The 14,181-nt window shown below is 40.7% G+C and overlaps 1 protein-coding gene across 1 annotated transcript in view; it reads left to right on the top strand.

The window, feature by feature from the left end:
• RP2 (RP2 activator of ARL3 GTPase) overlaps positions 1-13,122 on the top strand; it is a 29,862-nt gene extending 16,740 nt beyond the window's left edge. Inside the window, exons 4-5 of the mRNA XM_075852565.1 lie at positions 3,831-3,916; positions 7,995-13,122. Coding sequence (XP_075708680.1) covers positions 3,831-3,916; positions 7,995-8,078 — 170 coding nt within the window. The 3' untranslated portion in view covers positions 8,079-13,122. The remainder of the gene's footprint in view (positions 1-3,830; positions 3,917-7,994) is intronic.
• Positions 13,123-14,181: the final 1,059 nt, after the last annotated feature.

Genomic DNA, 14,181 nt, shown 5'->3' with positions numbered 1-14,181 from the left:
AAGCCAATAAGTTAAAAAATCTCCTGTTTTAGTTGTTCAAGTGGATTAATTTCTAATACAGATCAATGCTGCCAATATTTTCCTTTTTAAAGGGACATTCCCAACTGAAACTGCTTATGCCATGACTGATAGGATACTTGTACCATCCTATTAATTCTACTGACTTTATTCTGCTGTGCGTTTTTTTTATGGAGACTTGATTGTAATGCACAATAAATTTTGCATGTGGATTTTGCCCTGGATTTCACTCAGCGCATAGCAATAGGGAAAATTCACAGCATGTCCTTAACCTCTTAACGCCGAAGGACGGATATATCCGTCCTCAGCAGCTGCTAGTTCGCGCAGGAGGACTGATATATCCGTCCTGTGATGGCACGGGTACTGTCACTGTACCCACGCGATTAGCGGCAGGAGCACGGCTGTTCTACACAGCCTGGCTCCTGCTGCAACTGCCGGAATCGAAGCGCGCTCCGATTCCGGCAGTTTAACCCATTAAATGCTGCTGTCAATAGTGACAGCGGCATCTAATGTGTTTGACAGAGGGAGGGAGCTCCCTCTGTCACTCCATCGGCGCCCCCGCAAAGTAATCGCGGGTCGCCGTCTGGTTTCTAACAAAGACCCCCAGGTCTGTCTTCAGCATCTGCCTGTTAGGCGATGCCGGAGGAATGACCTAACAGATTGCCTGTCAGTTTTACACTGACAGGCAATAATGCTTTGGTATACTAAGTATACCAAAGCATTATATATGCGATCAGCAGATCGCATAGTGAAGTCCCCTGGTGGGACAAAAAAAAAAAATGTCAATCAGTTAAATACAGTTGGTGAAAAAAAAAAAAAAAAATTACAGTGAAAATCAAATTTAGTAAGTGTCAAAAGAAATCACACATACACATATATGGTATCCCCGCGATCGTAACAACTTGAACAATAAAATTAACACATTAATTAAACCGGCCGGATGAAAGGCGTCCAAAAAAACCGCAAAAGACAACGGCAAAATTCGCTCTTTTCTCCCATTCCCCTCATAAAAAATTAAAAATTAATCTATAAGTCCTATGTTCCCCAAAATAGTACTAATGAAAACTACACATTGGCCTGCAAAAATCAAGCCCACATTGACGGAAAAATAAAAACGTTACGGCTCTTGGAATGCGGCGATGCAAAAACAAGTAATTTTTTTCTAAAAGGCTTTTTATTGTGCAAACGTAGGAAAACATATAAAATCTTTACATATTTGGTATTCCCGTAATCGTGCCGACCCATAGAATAAAGTGAACATGTTATTTACGCTGCACAGTAAACGGCGTAAATTTATAACGTGAAAATCAATGCTGGAATAGCTGCTTATTTTCAATACTCTCCTAAAATAAAGTTAATAAAAGTTAATCAATATATTATAAGCATCTAAAAATGGTACAATTACAAAATACAACTCGTCCCGCAAAAAACAAGCCCTTATACGGCTATGTCGACGGAATAAAAAAAAAAATTACGACTCTTGGAATGCGACCATGAAAAAACAAAAAATAATCCTTGGTCATTAACGTGCAAAATGGCCCGGTCATTAAGGGGTTAATCGGGTTGTCACGATACTAGAATTTGGACTTTGATACCAATACTTGGTGTAGTATTGCGATGCTCTATACCAAAATGATACTTTGCCAACAATAAAAAAAAAAAAATGTTTTCCCTTTTGTTGATGTGGGGCACGAGGTGTGATGAATTTTTGAACCTCCATGTGCATCACATTATAAGAGATTAACCCAATCCAATTCCTAATGGATAACATTGGTTTAGTGTGAGGTACATCATTGGGTTAATTATGATTAATGTGAGGAACATGGAGGTTCAAAATTCATAATACCTCGTGCCTTGCATTAATAAGTGAAAGTAGTCTTTATTTTATAACTGCGTAATCCTAAATGACGCTATAAATTTGTTATTACGGTTGCAACGATACTGAATGTGTATTTTTTGTATCGAGACTTCTTTTAATGTTTGTAAAAAAAAAAAAGTAATGGTAAATTTAAAAAAATTTTTTTTTTTTTTACTTTTATTATTTTTAAACTTTAATGTACTGGCATATCTATATATCTATATGCCAGTACATTTATTCTGTGTACGGATAGGCAGTTGTTAGGATGTACTTAAAGAGGCTCTGTCACCAGATTTTGCAACCCCTATCTGCTATTGCAGCAGATAGGCGCTGCAATGTAGATTACAGTAACGTTTTTATTTTTAAAAAACGAGCATTTTTGGCCAAGTTATGGCCATTTTTGTATTTATGCAAATGAGGCTTGCAAAAGTACAACTGGGCGTGTTGAAAAGTAAAAGTACAAGTGGGCGTGTATTATGTGCGTACATCGGGGCGTGTTTACTACTTTTACTAGCTGGGCGTTCTGACGAGAAGTATCATCCACTTCTCTTCAGAACGCCCAGCTTCTGGCAGTGCAGATCTGTGACGTCACTCACAGGTCCTGCATCGTGTCGGCCACATCGGCACCAGAGGCTACAGTTCATTCTGCAGCAGCATCAGCGTTTGCAGGTAAGTAGCTACATCGATTTACCTGCAAACGCCGATGCTGATGCAGAATCATCTGTAGCCTCTGGTGCCGATGTGTCCTCGCTCGTCCGACACGATGCAGGACCTGTGAGTGACGACACAGCGTGATCTCTCGAACACGCTGTCTGCACTGCCAGAAGCTGGGCGTTCTGAAGAGAAGTGGATGATACTTCTCGTCAGAACGCCCAGCTAGTAAAAGTAGTAAACACGCTCCGATGTACGCACATAATACACGCCCAGTTGTACTTTTACTTTTCAACACGCCCAGTTGTACTTTTGCAAGCCTCATTTGCATAAATACAAAAATGGCCATAACTTGGCCAAAAATGCTCGTTTTTAAAAAATAAAAACGTTACTGTAATCTACATTGCAGCGCCTATCTGCTGCAATAGCAGATAGGGGTTGCAAAATCTGGTGACATAGCCTCTTTAAGTATGCCCTAACAGGAAATATGGTCAGACAGCCCTGGGGTCCTTCAATGGACCTTGGGCTGTCTGCCCATATATGATATGTCCCCTGATCGCGTCACAGGGATTCCCTGTGACGCGATCCAAAGGGCATTCCCGCCCCTTCTCATTTACCCCTTGAATGCTGCGGTCAGCTTTGATCACAGCATTCAGGGGAATAACGGCGGAGATGAGAGATTTCACTGATCTCCGCAGTTAGAGCGGGGCTTCGGCTGTGTAATACAGTCATTGCCCCGCTCCTGACAAGAGGAGCGCGCGCAGTCAACATGAGGTGATGTGGCCGGTGCTGCACTAATGAGCGGCGTAGGCACTGAAGACAGAACATGGGGGTGTTTTGTAGTGCGCCTGCCATGTTCTGTCTTCAGTGCCGGCAATAATTTGTGCAGCGTTGGTCGTATCACGTCATGCTGACCGCGCACACACACTTGTCAAGACTCTTGAGCGGGGCAATGGCTGTATTATATTTGTATCACACAGCAGCAGCCCCGCTCTAACAACATTCATGTGTTACTATATTAAGCTATGCGGCAGCACAGCTTGGTATCAAAATACGTGAATTAACTGTATTTAACGGTTTGAGGGTGCATGCTATAGAAGTTTAGATGCATTGTGCAACCCTAGTCCTTAAATCTGCAGATTTTTAATGCCGCATATTTATCGAGTTTTGTTAAAACCCATTCAGACATTGTACTGTACTTTATTTGTGAATTTGAACACTGAAAATCTGAGCCGTGTGCACAAAGTCAAAGGGTATTCTCACAAAGTACAGTCGATATTTTATATATGTTTGTTTTCTTAAGGGTCAGTTGTTGCTTTGGAGTTTAATGGAGATGGAGCTGTGGAGACCTGCCAGGAGACTACTGCCAGCATCTTTAGTGGTACAAATGTGAGTTCTAATAGATTTCCCCCCCCCCCCCACGCTTTCAGGATGGCACTTATACTAAGTAAACTGTCCCGTACACGCTTACACTGCCTTGATTGTAAGGGTTAATCAGTTTCCACTCACTCAATATTTCACCGAGGTTGAAAATTGAGCACCCCAACAGTCCACAAACTACAGTCACACAACTCACTTCCACCCATCTATGTATAGGTCAATAGGTACCCACACTCATACACAGGTTTACCAGCTGAAACCCTACTCTCCAGTAATCAAAAGTTTAACACGTTCCAAGGAAGGCCTATAAACTCTTCAAAGCATTAACCCCTTAAGGACACGGCCAATTTTAGCCTTGAGGACAGAGCAATTTTTTTTAAATTTCCCTCTTTGCATCCCGACGCTCATAACGCTTTTATTTTTTGTACGACGTAGTTGTATGAGACTTTGTTTTTTGCGGGACGAGTTGTACTTTATGTACGTACCATTTTTTGGTACAAATACATTATCGTTTAATTTCTATAAATTTTTAATTAGATTAAAATGCAGAAAAAAAGCAGTTGTGCAGCAGTTTTAATATTTTTTTTTTACACCATACACCGATCATCATAAATAAGGGTATACATTTGTTGTACAGGTTGTTACGGTCGTGGCGATACCAAATATGTCTATATTATTTCATGTTTTGGGACTTATATTTTAAAAAGTTTATTTATTATAAAAAATGTGTGTTTCTGTGTATTTTATTTACTATTTATTTATTTACCATTATTTTTTTTTACATTCATTTAACTTTTTTTTTTAATCCCATAAAGGGATTTATCATTTTGATTTTTATTTTGTAACTGTAATGTACTGGCATAGATCTATATGCCAGTACATTAGCCTGTTACTGATCGTACACAGGCAGTTGTTAGGGCAGACCTCAGTATGCCCTAACAACAGGAAATATGTTCAGACAGCCCTGGGGTCCTTCACTGGACCCTGGGCTGTCTGGCCATATGAGTTGTGGGCTTTGATCGCGTCACAGTTATTTTCTGTGACGCGATCAATGTGCAGTCCCCTCTCCTTGAACGCCGCGATCAGCTGTCATCGCGGCGTTCAAAGGGTTAACAGCGGAGAGAAGATGTTTCTCTCCTCTCCGCTGTCAGAGCGGGGCCGTGGCTGTGTATTACAGCCGTTGCCCCGCTCTCGATCGCACACACAGAGACGGCACAGACGGCTGTCACACAGGACGAGTATGCTCGTCCTAATGCGCGAAGTGCTCGCCGCTCAGGACGAGCATACTCGTCCTGTGTCGGCAACCAGTTAAGGATCAAACGTACTACATTTTTAAGCTTAAATATAAAAGGTACAATGCTTCCAAAAGACGACAAAATAAGATATTCAAAATAGGAGAAACGATAGACAGAATTTTTTAGGGTAAGTTCAATTCACTTTTTCGGCACAGGTCTGTTACATGCTGATATCGGTGTAAATTTGCAACATATAGTGCATACTATTAACCCCTTAGTGACCAGCCCATTTTAGGCCCTAATGACTAAGCTATTTTATTCGTTTTTCTATAGTCGCATTCAAAGATCTATAACGTTTTTATTTTTTCGTCTACATAGCTGTATGAGGACTTGTTTTTTGCGGGATTAGTTGTACTTTTTAATAGCACCATTTTAGGGTACATATAATTTTTAGATTAACTTTTATTAACCTTTTTGGGGGGATTATAAAAAAAAACCTGAAATTCCGCCATTGTTCTATGCGTTTTTAAATTGACGCCGTTCACTATGCGACGTAAATAACATGTTACCTTTATTCTATGGGTCGGTACGATTACGGCAATACCACATATGTAGGGATTTTTTTATGTTTTACGACTTTTGCACAATATAAACACTTTTGAACTAAAATTATTTGTTTTTGCATCATCGCTTTGCAAGAGCCGTAATTTTTTTATTTTTCAATCAATGTAGTGATTTTTTGGGCTCGTTTTCTGCGGGACAAGACGTAGTTTTGAATGGTACTGTTTTGGGGTGCATGGGACTTATTGATTCATTTTTATTATGACTTTTTTGGGGGGCAATGGAAATAAAATTGCAATTTCGCCATTGTTTTTTGCGTTTTTTTTTTTTACGGTGTTCACCTTGCGGTTTAAATTACATATTAACTTTATTAATGGAGTCATTACGGTCGCGGCGATACCACATGTGTACTTTATTTTTTTTACACTTTTACTAAATAAAACCACTTTTTATGGAAAAAAATGGTTTTATTTATTTTTTTACTGTACTTTTTATTCTTTCTTTCACTTTGACTTATTTTATTAGTCCCACTAGGGGACTTTACTGTGCAATCATCCGATCGCTGCTATAATGCTTTGGTATACTTCGTATACCAGAGCATTATTGCCTGTCAGTGTAAATCTGACAGGCAATCTGTTAGGACGTGCCTCCGGCGCATCCTAACAGGCATATGTCCAGGGCAGACCTGGGGGCTTTTATCAAGCCCCCGGCTGCCATGACAGCCCATGGGAGACCCGCGATTGCATTCGCGGGCCGCCGATGGGTAACAGAGGGAGCGCACTCCCTCTGTAAACAAAGTTAAATGCCACGGTCGCTATTGACGGCGGCATTTAACGGGTTAAACTGCCGCGATCGAAGTAAACTTCGATCGCGGGCGTTGGAGCTGGAGCTCAGCTGTCATTAGACAGCAGAGCCCCGGCTCCTGGCTGCACGGGAGACCCATGCAGGACTTGGGCTAGGCGAACGTAAAAAGGCATCAGCCTAGCCTAAGGCCCCTTAGTGACCGACTTAAAAAGGCGTATTGGTGGTCACTAAGGGGTTAAACCAAAAATATGCCACATCAAATGTAGAAAAGGGACTCTTAGGCCCCATGCACACGACCGTGCCCGCAATCACGGCCCAATTGCGGGCACGGCCGGCCGCTGACTGACAGCCGCATTTTCGGGCCGTGCTCCCATACAAAGTATGGGAGCACGGCCCGCAAAATGCGAAAGAACGGACATGTTCCATAATTCCCGGAACATTTCCACGGCACTGACACCCTTCCGTAGTGCTACGGAAAGGTGTCAGTGTTCAATGACAGTGAATGGCTCCGTTTTTGCGGACTGCACTTGCGGTCCGCAAAAACTGAGGTTTTTTGCTGTCATGTGCATGGGGCCTAAGGCTGGATTCCTAAGGGACAGATAAGCTGCGTAAAAACCTGGAACCCGCAGTACATTTTGTCTGAAAACCGCACCACATTGTGAAACTAGCAGGATTTCCAGTACGGAAAAAACGCACTATTTCCTGCATGTTTTACTGCAGAAAATGGTGCATATTTTGCTGCTTTTTTTTTTTTTCTCTCAATATTGTGAGTTGGTGACATCTCCTCTGAAAAATGCAGCAATTCAGTCCACTTTCCGCAGCAGGAATTGACATGCTACGGTACGAAAAATACACACTGATTTGTCGAATCTCACTCACTTTGCTGCTATTGTATTCTGCTGCGTGTTTTCTGTCCGCAATTCTGAACGGCAAATACACAGCAACTCCGCTATGTGTGGACAAGCCCTTACTCCTAGTCCAATATGTCGCCTATAAAGCAAATTTCGAGCATTTTCCCATTAACATTTTTTTTGTTTCAATTAAAATGTATACGAACAACGTTACAGATAGACCGATAAAACTGGATACAAACCGGTGTCAGCAGATTACAAAAACATCTGTTACCAAATTTAGCCCGTACGTAATTGTTTATAGTAGGTAAAGAGGAATAATCAATGCATATATAAGCCTGAAACTGATGTGTATAAATAAACTAGAATTTCACAATAAGGCTCAGCGTATCGCTAACGTTAATCTCACAAAACATCCACAAAGCAGACTCCCCATAGACAACCGTATACAATCCGTATTACAATCCAAAATAACAAGCTCCTAAGAAACCGGCCCTTTTATCTGTAAAACTTTCTGCTGTGCTACCCCTAGGGTAGCCTCTGCCTATGTTTTTAGAATGTTGCTGCTATGTGGAAACTTTACATGGAATTGGATTTTTAACACATTTTGTCGTTCTCTCCTTTTACGCAAAATAGGTATTTGTTTCAGATAGCAAGATCTCCTCTTCTCAAGATGTGGAAAACTTCTACAACTTTGCTGATATGCAGATGGGAGTGTAGAGTTCTGCTTTTAATTGTTGCTGATGCAGTTGACGTGCAACTAGCCCAAAAATGGATTACTGTGAAGCTCCGAAATTCATTTGTCTAAAACAAAATCATGTGTGCACTTTGATTTAAGCAGTGTATGGATAAACAAATGGTACGTTTATTGGCGAATGAGGTTTGCTCTACCACAGTGTGAAGGGCAAAGTGTATTTTACTGACTTTATCGGCAAAAAAATAAATCTCCAAGAAATAAATTGTTATATCTAGGAAATATAACTTCTTTACATTTTGGAAGATGTGATTTTACTTTTTATATAGTTGCCAATAGTCTACGGATGAATGAGTGAAGAGCTAATATTCATGGCTTGTATTGTTTGGATTCTCCCTGAAAGTAAATCTTTACAAGGTTAAGCTTGTATAATGTTAGTTTTATAAAATACTGTAAATGAAAGTCTGATCAAGTCAGTACTACTTTAAATCCGAAAACAATTTTGAAAATAAATTTGCATTCCAGATGGTTGTATACCATCAATCTGATGAAGATGGCAGATTGAGATGTATTTTAATGATTTGTAATATTTATTTTTTAATTTTACACAAATGTAATACAGTTTATAAAATGCACTGTTAACGTAAATCAATTTATTTTATACTGTGAAAGCAGAATGTTTGTCTGTAGGCAAAACTTGTAAATTCTTTGTTTCCAATGTGACTAATAGTGAATGCTACTCAATCATGTGCATTTTTGAAAATTGGCAGTGACCTTTATGGTCAGCTTTTCTTTGCCTCTAAAAGAGTGTTTATCACCTTGAACATTAGTGCTTGTTTACAGATCCATATCGAAGGTCTATTTTCCCTAATTAAAGGAATTGTACAGGATTAGAAAAATGTGGCTGCTGGCTTCCAAAAACCTCCAGTTTGTATGTGATGTGCAGCTCAGCCCTATGCACTTCCATGAAAGTAAACTGCAATCCTAGACACAACCCATGCACAAGTACGACATTTTTTTTTTTTCTTCTTCTCCATACTGTTTCCAATGCAACTTTAACCCCTAGGCGCACCATGACTCATCTGTACATCCTCGTTGCCAGTGTCTTCGCGCACGAGGACGTACAGTTACTGCGTGGCTCCCGATGCACACTGTCAGTGACAGTGTGCACTGGGAGGCCAGCTGTCCCCCTACATCTGACACTCCGCTATTGCCGATCAGCGCCTCATTTTGGCAGTTAACCCCTTAAATGCGGCGAGTGCCACATTTTAGGGGTTTCTAGCACATCGGCAGGCCTCACAATGAAATCATGAGGTTAGCCGATGGCGAACAACGGCCTCCGTGTCTGCCATGTACGGAAGCCTATCAGGACCAGCCTCCTAATAGGCTTCCTGTCAGTGACAGGAAGTCACTGTCGTTCCCGATGCACAGTCGTTGACCGTGTCGGTGTGCATCAGGAACCGAGAGGTCCGCTGTCCACAACAGCTGACATTCCACTGTTGCTGATCCACGGCCCATCGCCGCTGATTTTGGCAATTAACCCCTTAAATGCGGCGATTGATTGCAATCGCCGCATTTAGGGGGTTTGTAGCACATCAGCAGCCCCCGTCCAATTGTGGGGGTTGCTGATGCTTGTGATGGCATCCAGGTTTGCCATCTATGGATGCCTATGAGGACTAGCCTCTGGCTGGTCCTCGTAGACTTAGGGTATGCTCACACGCAGAGTCAAAAACGTATCAAAATACGGAGCTGTTATTTTACACGCCGTATTTTGACAATGACTCGTAAAATGACGTCTGCATAGAACATAGTAAGACCCATTGCAAGCAATGGGCAGATGTTTGCCGATGTATTGGAGCCATCTTTTGAGGCGTAAAACGCCTCCATTATGTCTGAAAAGAGGTCGTGTGCACATACAATTACTGTCAGTGACTGTGACGTCACACTGACAGTTGGAATACATTACACTACATAGTGTAATCTATTCTAGCAGCAATCAGTGCTGCAGGTAAAAAGTTACTAAAAATGTTTTACAAAAGCGTAAGAATAGATATTATTTCTTTCCTATATTAAGTCTCTATTATAGGCGAAAAATAAACGTTAAAAGTACATGTATTTGGTATCACCGCGTTTGTAACTACCCAAACTATAAAGTTATTTTTCCCGTACTGTGAACACTGCAAAAAATATAAATGATCAAAAAAATCGCATGTACCCCAAAATAGTACGAATAAAAGCTACAACCCGTCCCGCAAAAAACAGGGCTATGTTCACAGAGTTTTTTGCAGGTGGAATTTCTGACTCAAAATTCCGTTTGGAAGTTTGAGGTAGATTTTCCTCTCCCTGCACATCGATTTTCGCCCGTGTCCGTTGAGCGCCGTGGGCATAAAACGCCGCGAAATATGCTTTCTCTGCCTCCCATTGATGTCAGAGGCGTAAATGCCCGAAGAGAGTGCATGTCCCTTTCTCCCACGAGCCGGTTTTACCGCTCGTGGGGAAAAAGACGCCTCCGCCTCCCATTTAAATCAACGGGAGGCATTTTCGGGTCGTCTTTGACTAGTTTTGCGGCGCGGTTTCAGTGTCAAACTCTGTGTGAACATAGCCTTAGACAGCTTTTGTTGACTGGAAAAAAAGTTATGGTTCTCAGAATATGGTGACAGAAAATAAATTTTATAAACAAGTGATTTTATTGTGCAACCACTGCAAAACATAAAAAAACCGATATACATATGGTATTGCCGTAATCATACCGACATGCAGACTACAGTAAAACACAATCACTTTTTTTTTAGTCACCTTAGCTCTAAATAAAATGTAATAAAAAGTGATCAAAAAATTGTATGTACCAAAAAAATGGTACCCATAAAAACTACATGCTGCCAAAATTAAGCACTCAGACCTCTCAATCGACCCCAAAAAAAAAGAGACACCAAGTGTGAACAGAACGCTGTATTTCCCATTGAAATCAATGGGCAGATGTTTGTAGGTGGTCTGCTTCCGAGTTTTCAGCACGTTTACGGCCTGAAAAAACCGCTGAAAACACTATCTGTGCACATACCTTAAGCCCTCACACCGCTCTATTGATGGAAAAATATGGCTCTTGGAAGGCGGGGAGTGAAAAACTAAAATGGAAAAGGATCAGTCCTGCAAAGGTTTAATTTCTATAAAAAAAAAAAAAAACAATTACCACATATGGAGTATTGTCCTACTTGGGAGAGAATGCGTTACAAATTTTGGGCGGCTTTTTCTCCTTTTATGCCTTGTGAAAATGAAAAAATTCAACATTTTAGTGGACAAAAATGTTAATCTTCGTTTCCAGGCCTAATGCCACAAAAAAAACCTGTGGGCTCAAAAGGCTCACTATGCCACTAGAAAAATGCCTTGAGGTGTGTAGTTTCCCAAATGCGGTCAGTTTTGGGGTGTTTCCACGGTTTCGGGCCCTCCAGGGCGTTGCAAATGCGACATAGCACTGAAAAACCAATCCAGCAAAATCTGGGCTCCAAAATCCAAATGGCGCTCCTTCCCTTCTAAACCCTGTTGTGGGTCCAAACATCAGTTTAATACCACATATGGGGTATCTCGGTAATTGGGAGAATATGATTTACAAATGTTGGGGTGCATTTTCTTCTTTATTCATTGTAAATATTACAAAGTTCTGTTTTTTCAGAAAAAAAAAAAAAGATTTTTGTTTTCACAGACTAATTCCAATAAATATAGCAAAATACCTGTGGGGTGAAACCGCTAACTATACCCCTAGATAAATTTCCATGAGAGGTGTAGTTTCCAAAATGGGGTCACTTCTGGGGAGTTTCCACTGTTTTGGCACCGCAAGACCTCTTCAAACCTGACAAGGTGCCTAAAATATCATCTAAAAAAAAAAAAGCAGGCCCCAAAATCCTGTAGGTGCGCTTTCGCTTCTGAGGCCGGTGTTTTGGTCCATTAGGACACTAGGGCCACATGTGGGATATTTCTAAAAACTGCAGAATCTGGGCAATAAATATTGATTGCATTTCTCTAGTAAAACCTTCTGTGTTACAGAGAAAAATGTATTACAAAGAAATTTGTAAATTTCCCCTCTGCTTTAATTCCTGTGAAACGCCTAAAGGGTTAAGCTTTCTGAATGCCGTTTTGAATACTTTGAGGGGTGCCGTTTTTAAAATGGGGTGATTTATTGGGGGATTTTAATATATAAGGCCCTCAAAACCACTTCAGAACTAAACTGGTACCTGTAAAAATATCCTTTTGAAATTTTCTTGAAAATGTGAGAAATTGCTGCTAAAGTTCTAAGCCTTGTAAGGCCCCAGACAAATAAAAGTACGTTCAAAAAAGATGCAAACAAAGTAGATGAATGGGAAATGTTAACTATTTCGTGTGGTATTACTATCTCTTTTACATGCAGATCCATTTACATTTAGAAAAATGCACATTTTCTCAATTTGGGTGTTTTTCACGAATAAATATTGAATTTATCTACCAAAGTTTTCCACTAACAAAGTACAATACGTCACAAGAAAACACTCAGAATCTCTCGGATAGGTAAAAGCATTCCCAAGTTATTACCACATATAACACGTCAGATTTGAAAAAAATCGGCTGTGCCACAAGGCCAAGACCGGATGTGTCCTAAAGGGGTTAAAAAAAACAACCGCTTGTCTGTTTACTACAAGTGGAGAAATAAAAAAACTAAATACTGTATCCATTTAACCCCTTAGTGACCAGCCCATTTTAGGCCTTAATGACCAAGCTATTTTATTCGTTTTTCTATAGTCGCATTCAAAGAGCTATAACGTTTTTATTTTTTCGTCTACATAGCTGTATGAGGACTTGTTTTTTGCGGGATTAGTTGTGCTTTTTAATGGCACCATTTTTGGGTACATATAATTTTTATATTAACTTTTATTAACCTTTTTGGGGGGGATTATAAAAAAAAACAAATTCCGCCATTGTTCTATGCGTTTTTAAATTGACGCCGTTCACTGTGCGACGTAATTAACATGTGACCTTTATTCTATGGGTCGGTACGATTACGGCGATACCACATATGTGGAGGTTTTTTTATGTTTTACGACTTTTGCACAATAAAAACACTTTTGAACTAAAATTATTTGTTTTTGCATCGTCGCTTTCCAAGAGCCGTAATTTTTTTATTTTTCCATCAATGTAGTGATTTTTTGGGCTTGTTTTCTGCGGGACAAGACGTAGTTTTGAATGGTACTGTTTTGGGGTACATGGGACTTATTGATTCATTTTTATTATGACTTTTTTGGGGGGCAATGGAAAAAAATTGCAATTTCGCCATAGTTTTTGGCGTTTTTTTTTTACGGTGTTCACTTTGCGGTTTAAATTACATATTAACTTTATTAATGGAGTCATTACGGTCGCGGCGATACCACATATGTGTACTTTTTTTTATTTTTTACACTTTTACTAAATAAAACCACTTTTTATGGAAAAAAATGGATTTATTTTTTTACTGTACTTTTTATTAATAATCTTTATTTCACTTTGATGACTGATTCTATTAGTCCCACTAGGGGACTTTACTGTGCGATATTCCGATCGCTGCTATAATGCTCTGGTATACTTCGTATACCAGAGCATTATTGCCTGTCAGTGTAAATCTGACAGGCAATCTGTTAGGACGTGCCTCCGGCGCGTCCGAACAGGCATATGTCCAGGGCAGACCTGGGGGCTTTTATCAGTCCCCCGGCTGCCATGACACCCCATCGGAGACCCGCGATTTCATTCGCGGGCCGCCGATGGGTGACGGAGGGAGCGCACTCCCTCTGTAAACAAAGTTAAATGCCGCGGTCGCTATTGACGGCGGCATTTAACGGGTTAAACGGCCGCGATCGAAGTAAACTTCGATCGCGGGCGTTGGAGCAGGAGCTCAGCTGTCATCAGACAGCAGAGCCCCGGCTCCTGCCTGCACGGGAGACCCGTGCAGGACTTAGACTAGGCTGACGTGAAAAGGCGTCAGCCTAGCCTAAAGCCCAGTAGTGAATCACGTTAAAACACGTATTAGTGGTCACTAAGGGGTTAATGTAAGGAAGACCACATATTGAAGAAAACATTCTAGAGAGTTCAGTATGTGTGCCCCAAGCCAGAGTAATGCCAACTTTCTTCCTG

Source organism: Rhinoderma darwinii, chromosome 2 (genome assembly GCF_050947455.1).
Source record: "Rhinoderma darwinii isolate aRhiDar2 chromosome 2, aRhiDar2.hap1, whole genome shotgun sequence".
NCBI classification, from domain to species: domain Eukaryota; kingdom Metazoa; phylum Chordata; class Amphibia; order Anura; family Rhinodermatidae; genus Rhinoderma; species Rhinoderma darwinii.
This window is presented reverse-complemented; position numbering and strand designations above follow the sequence as displayed.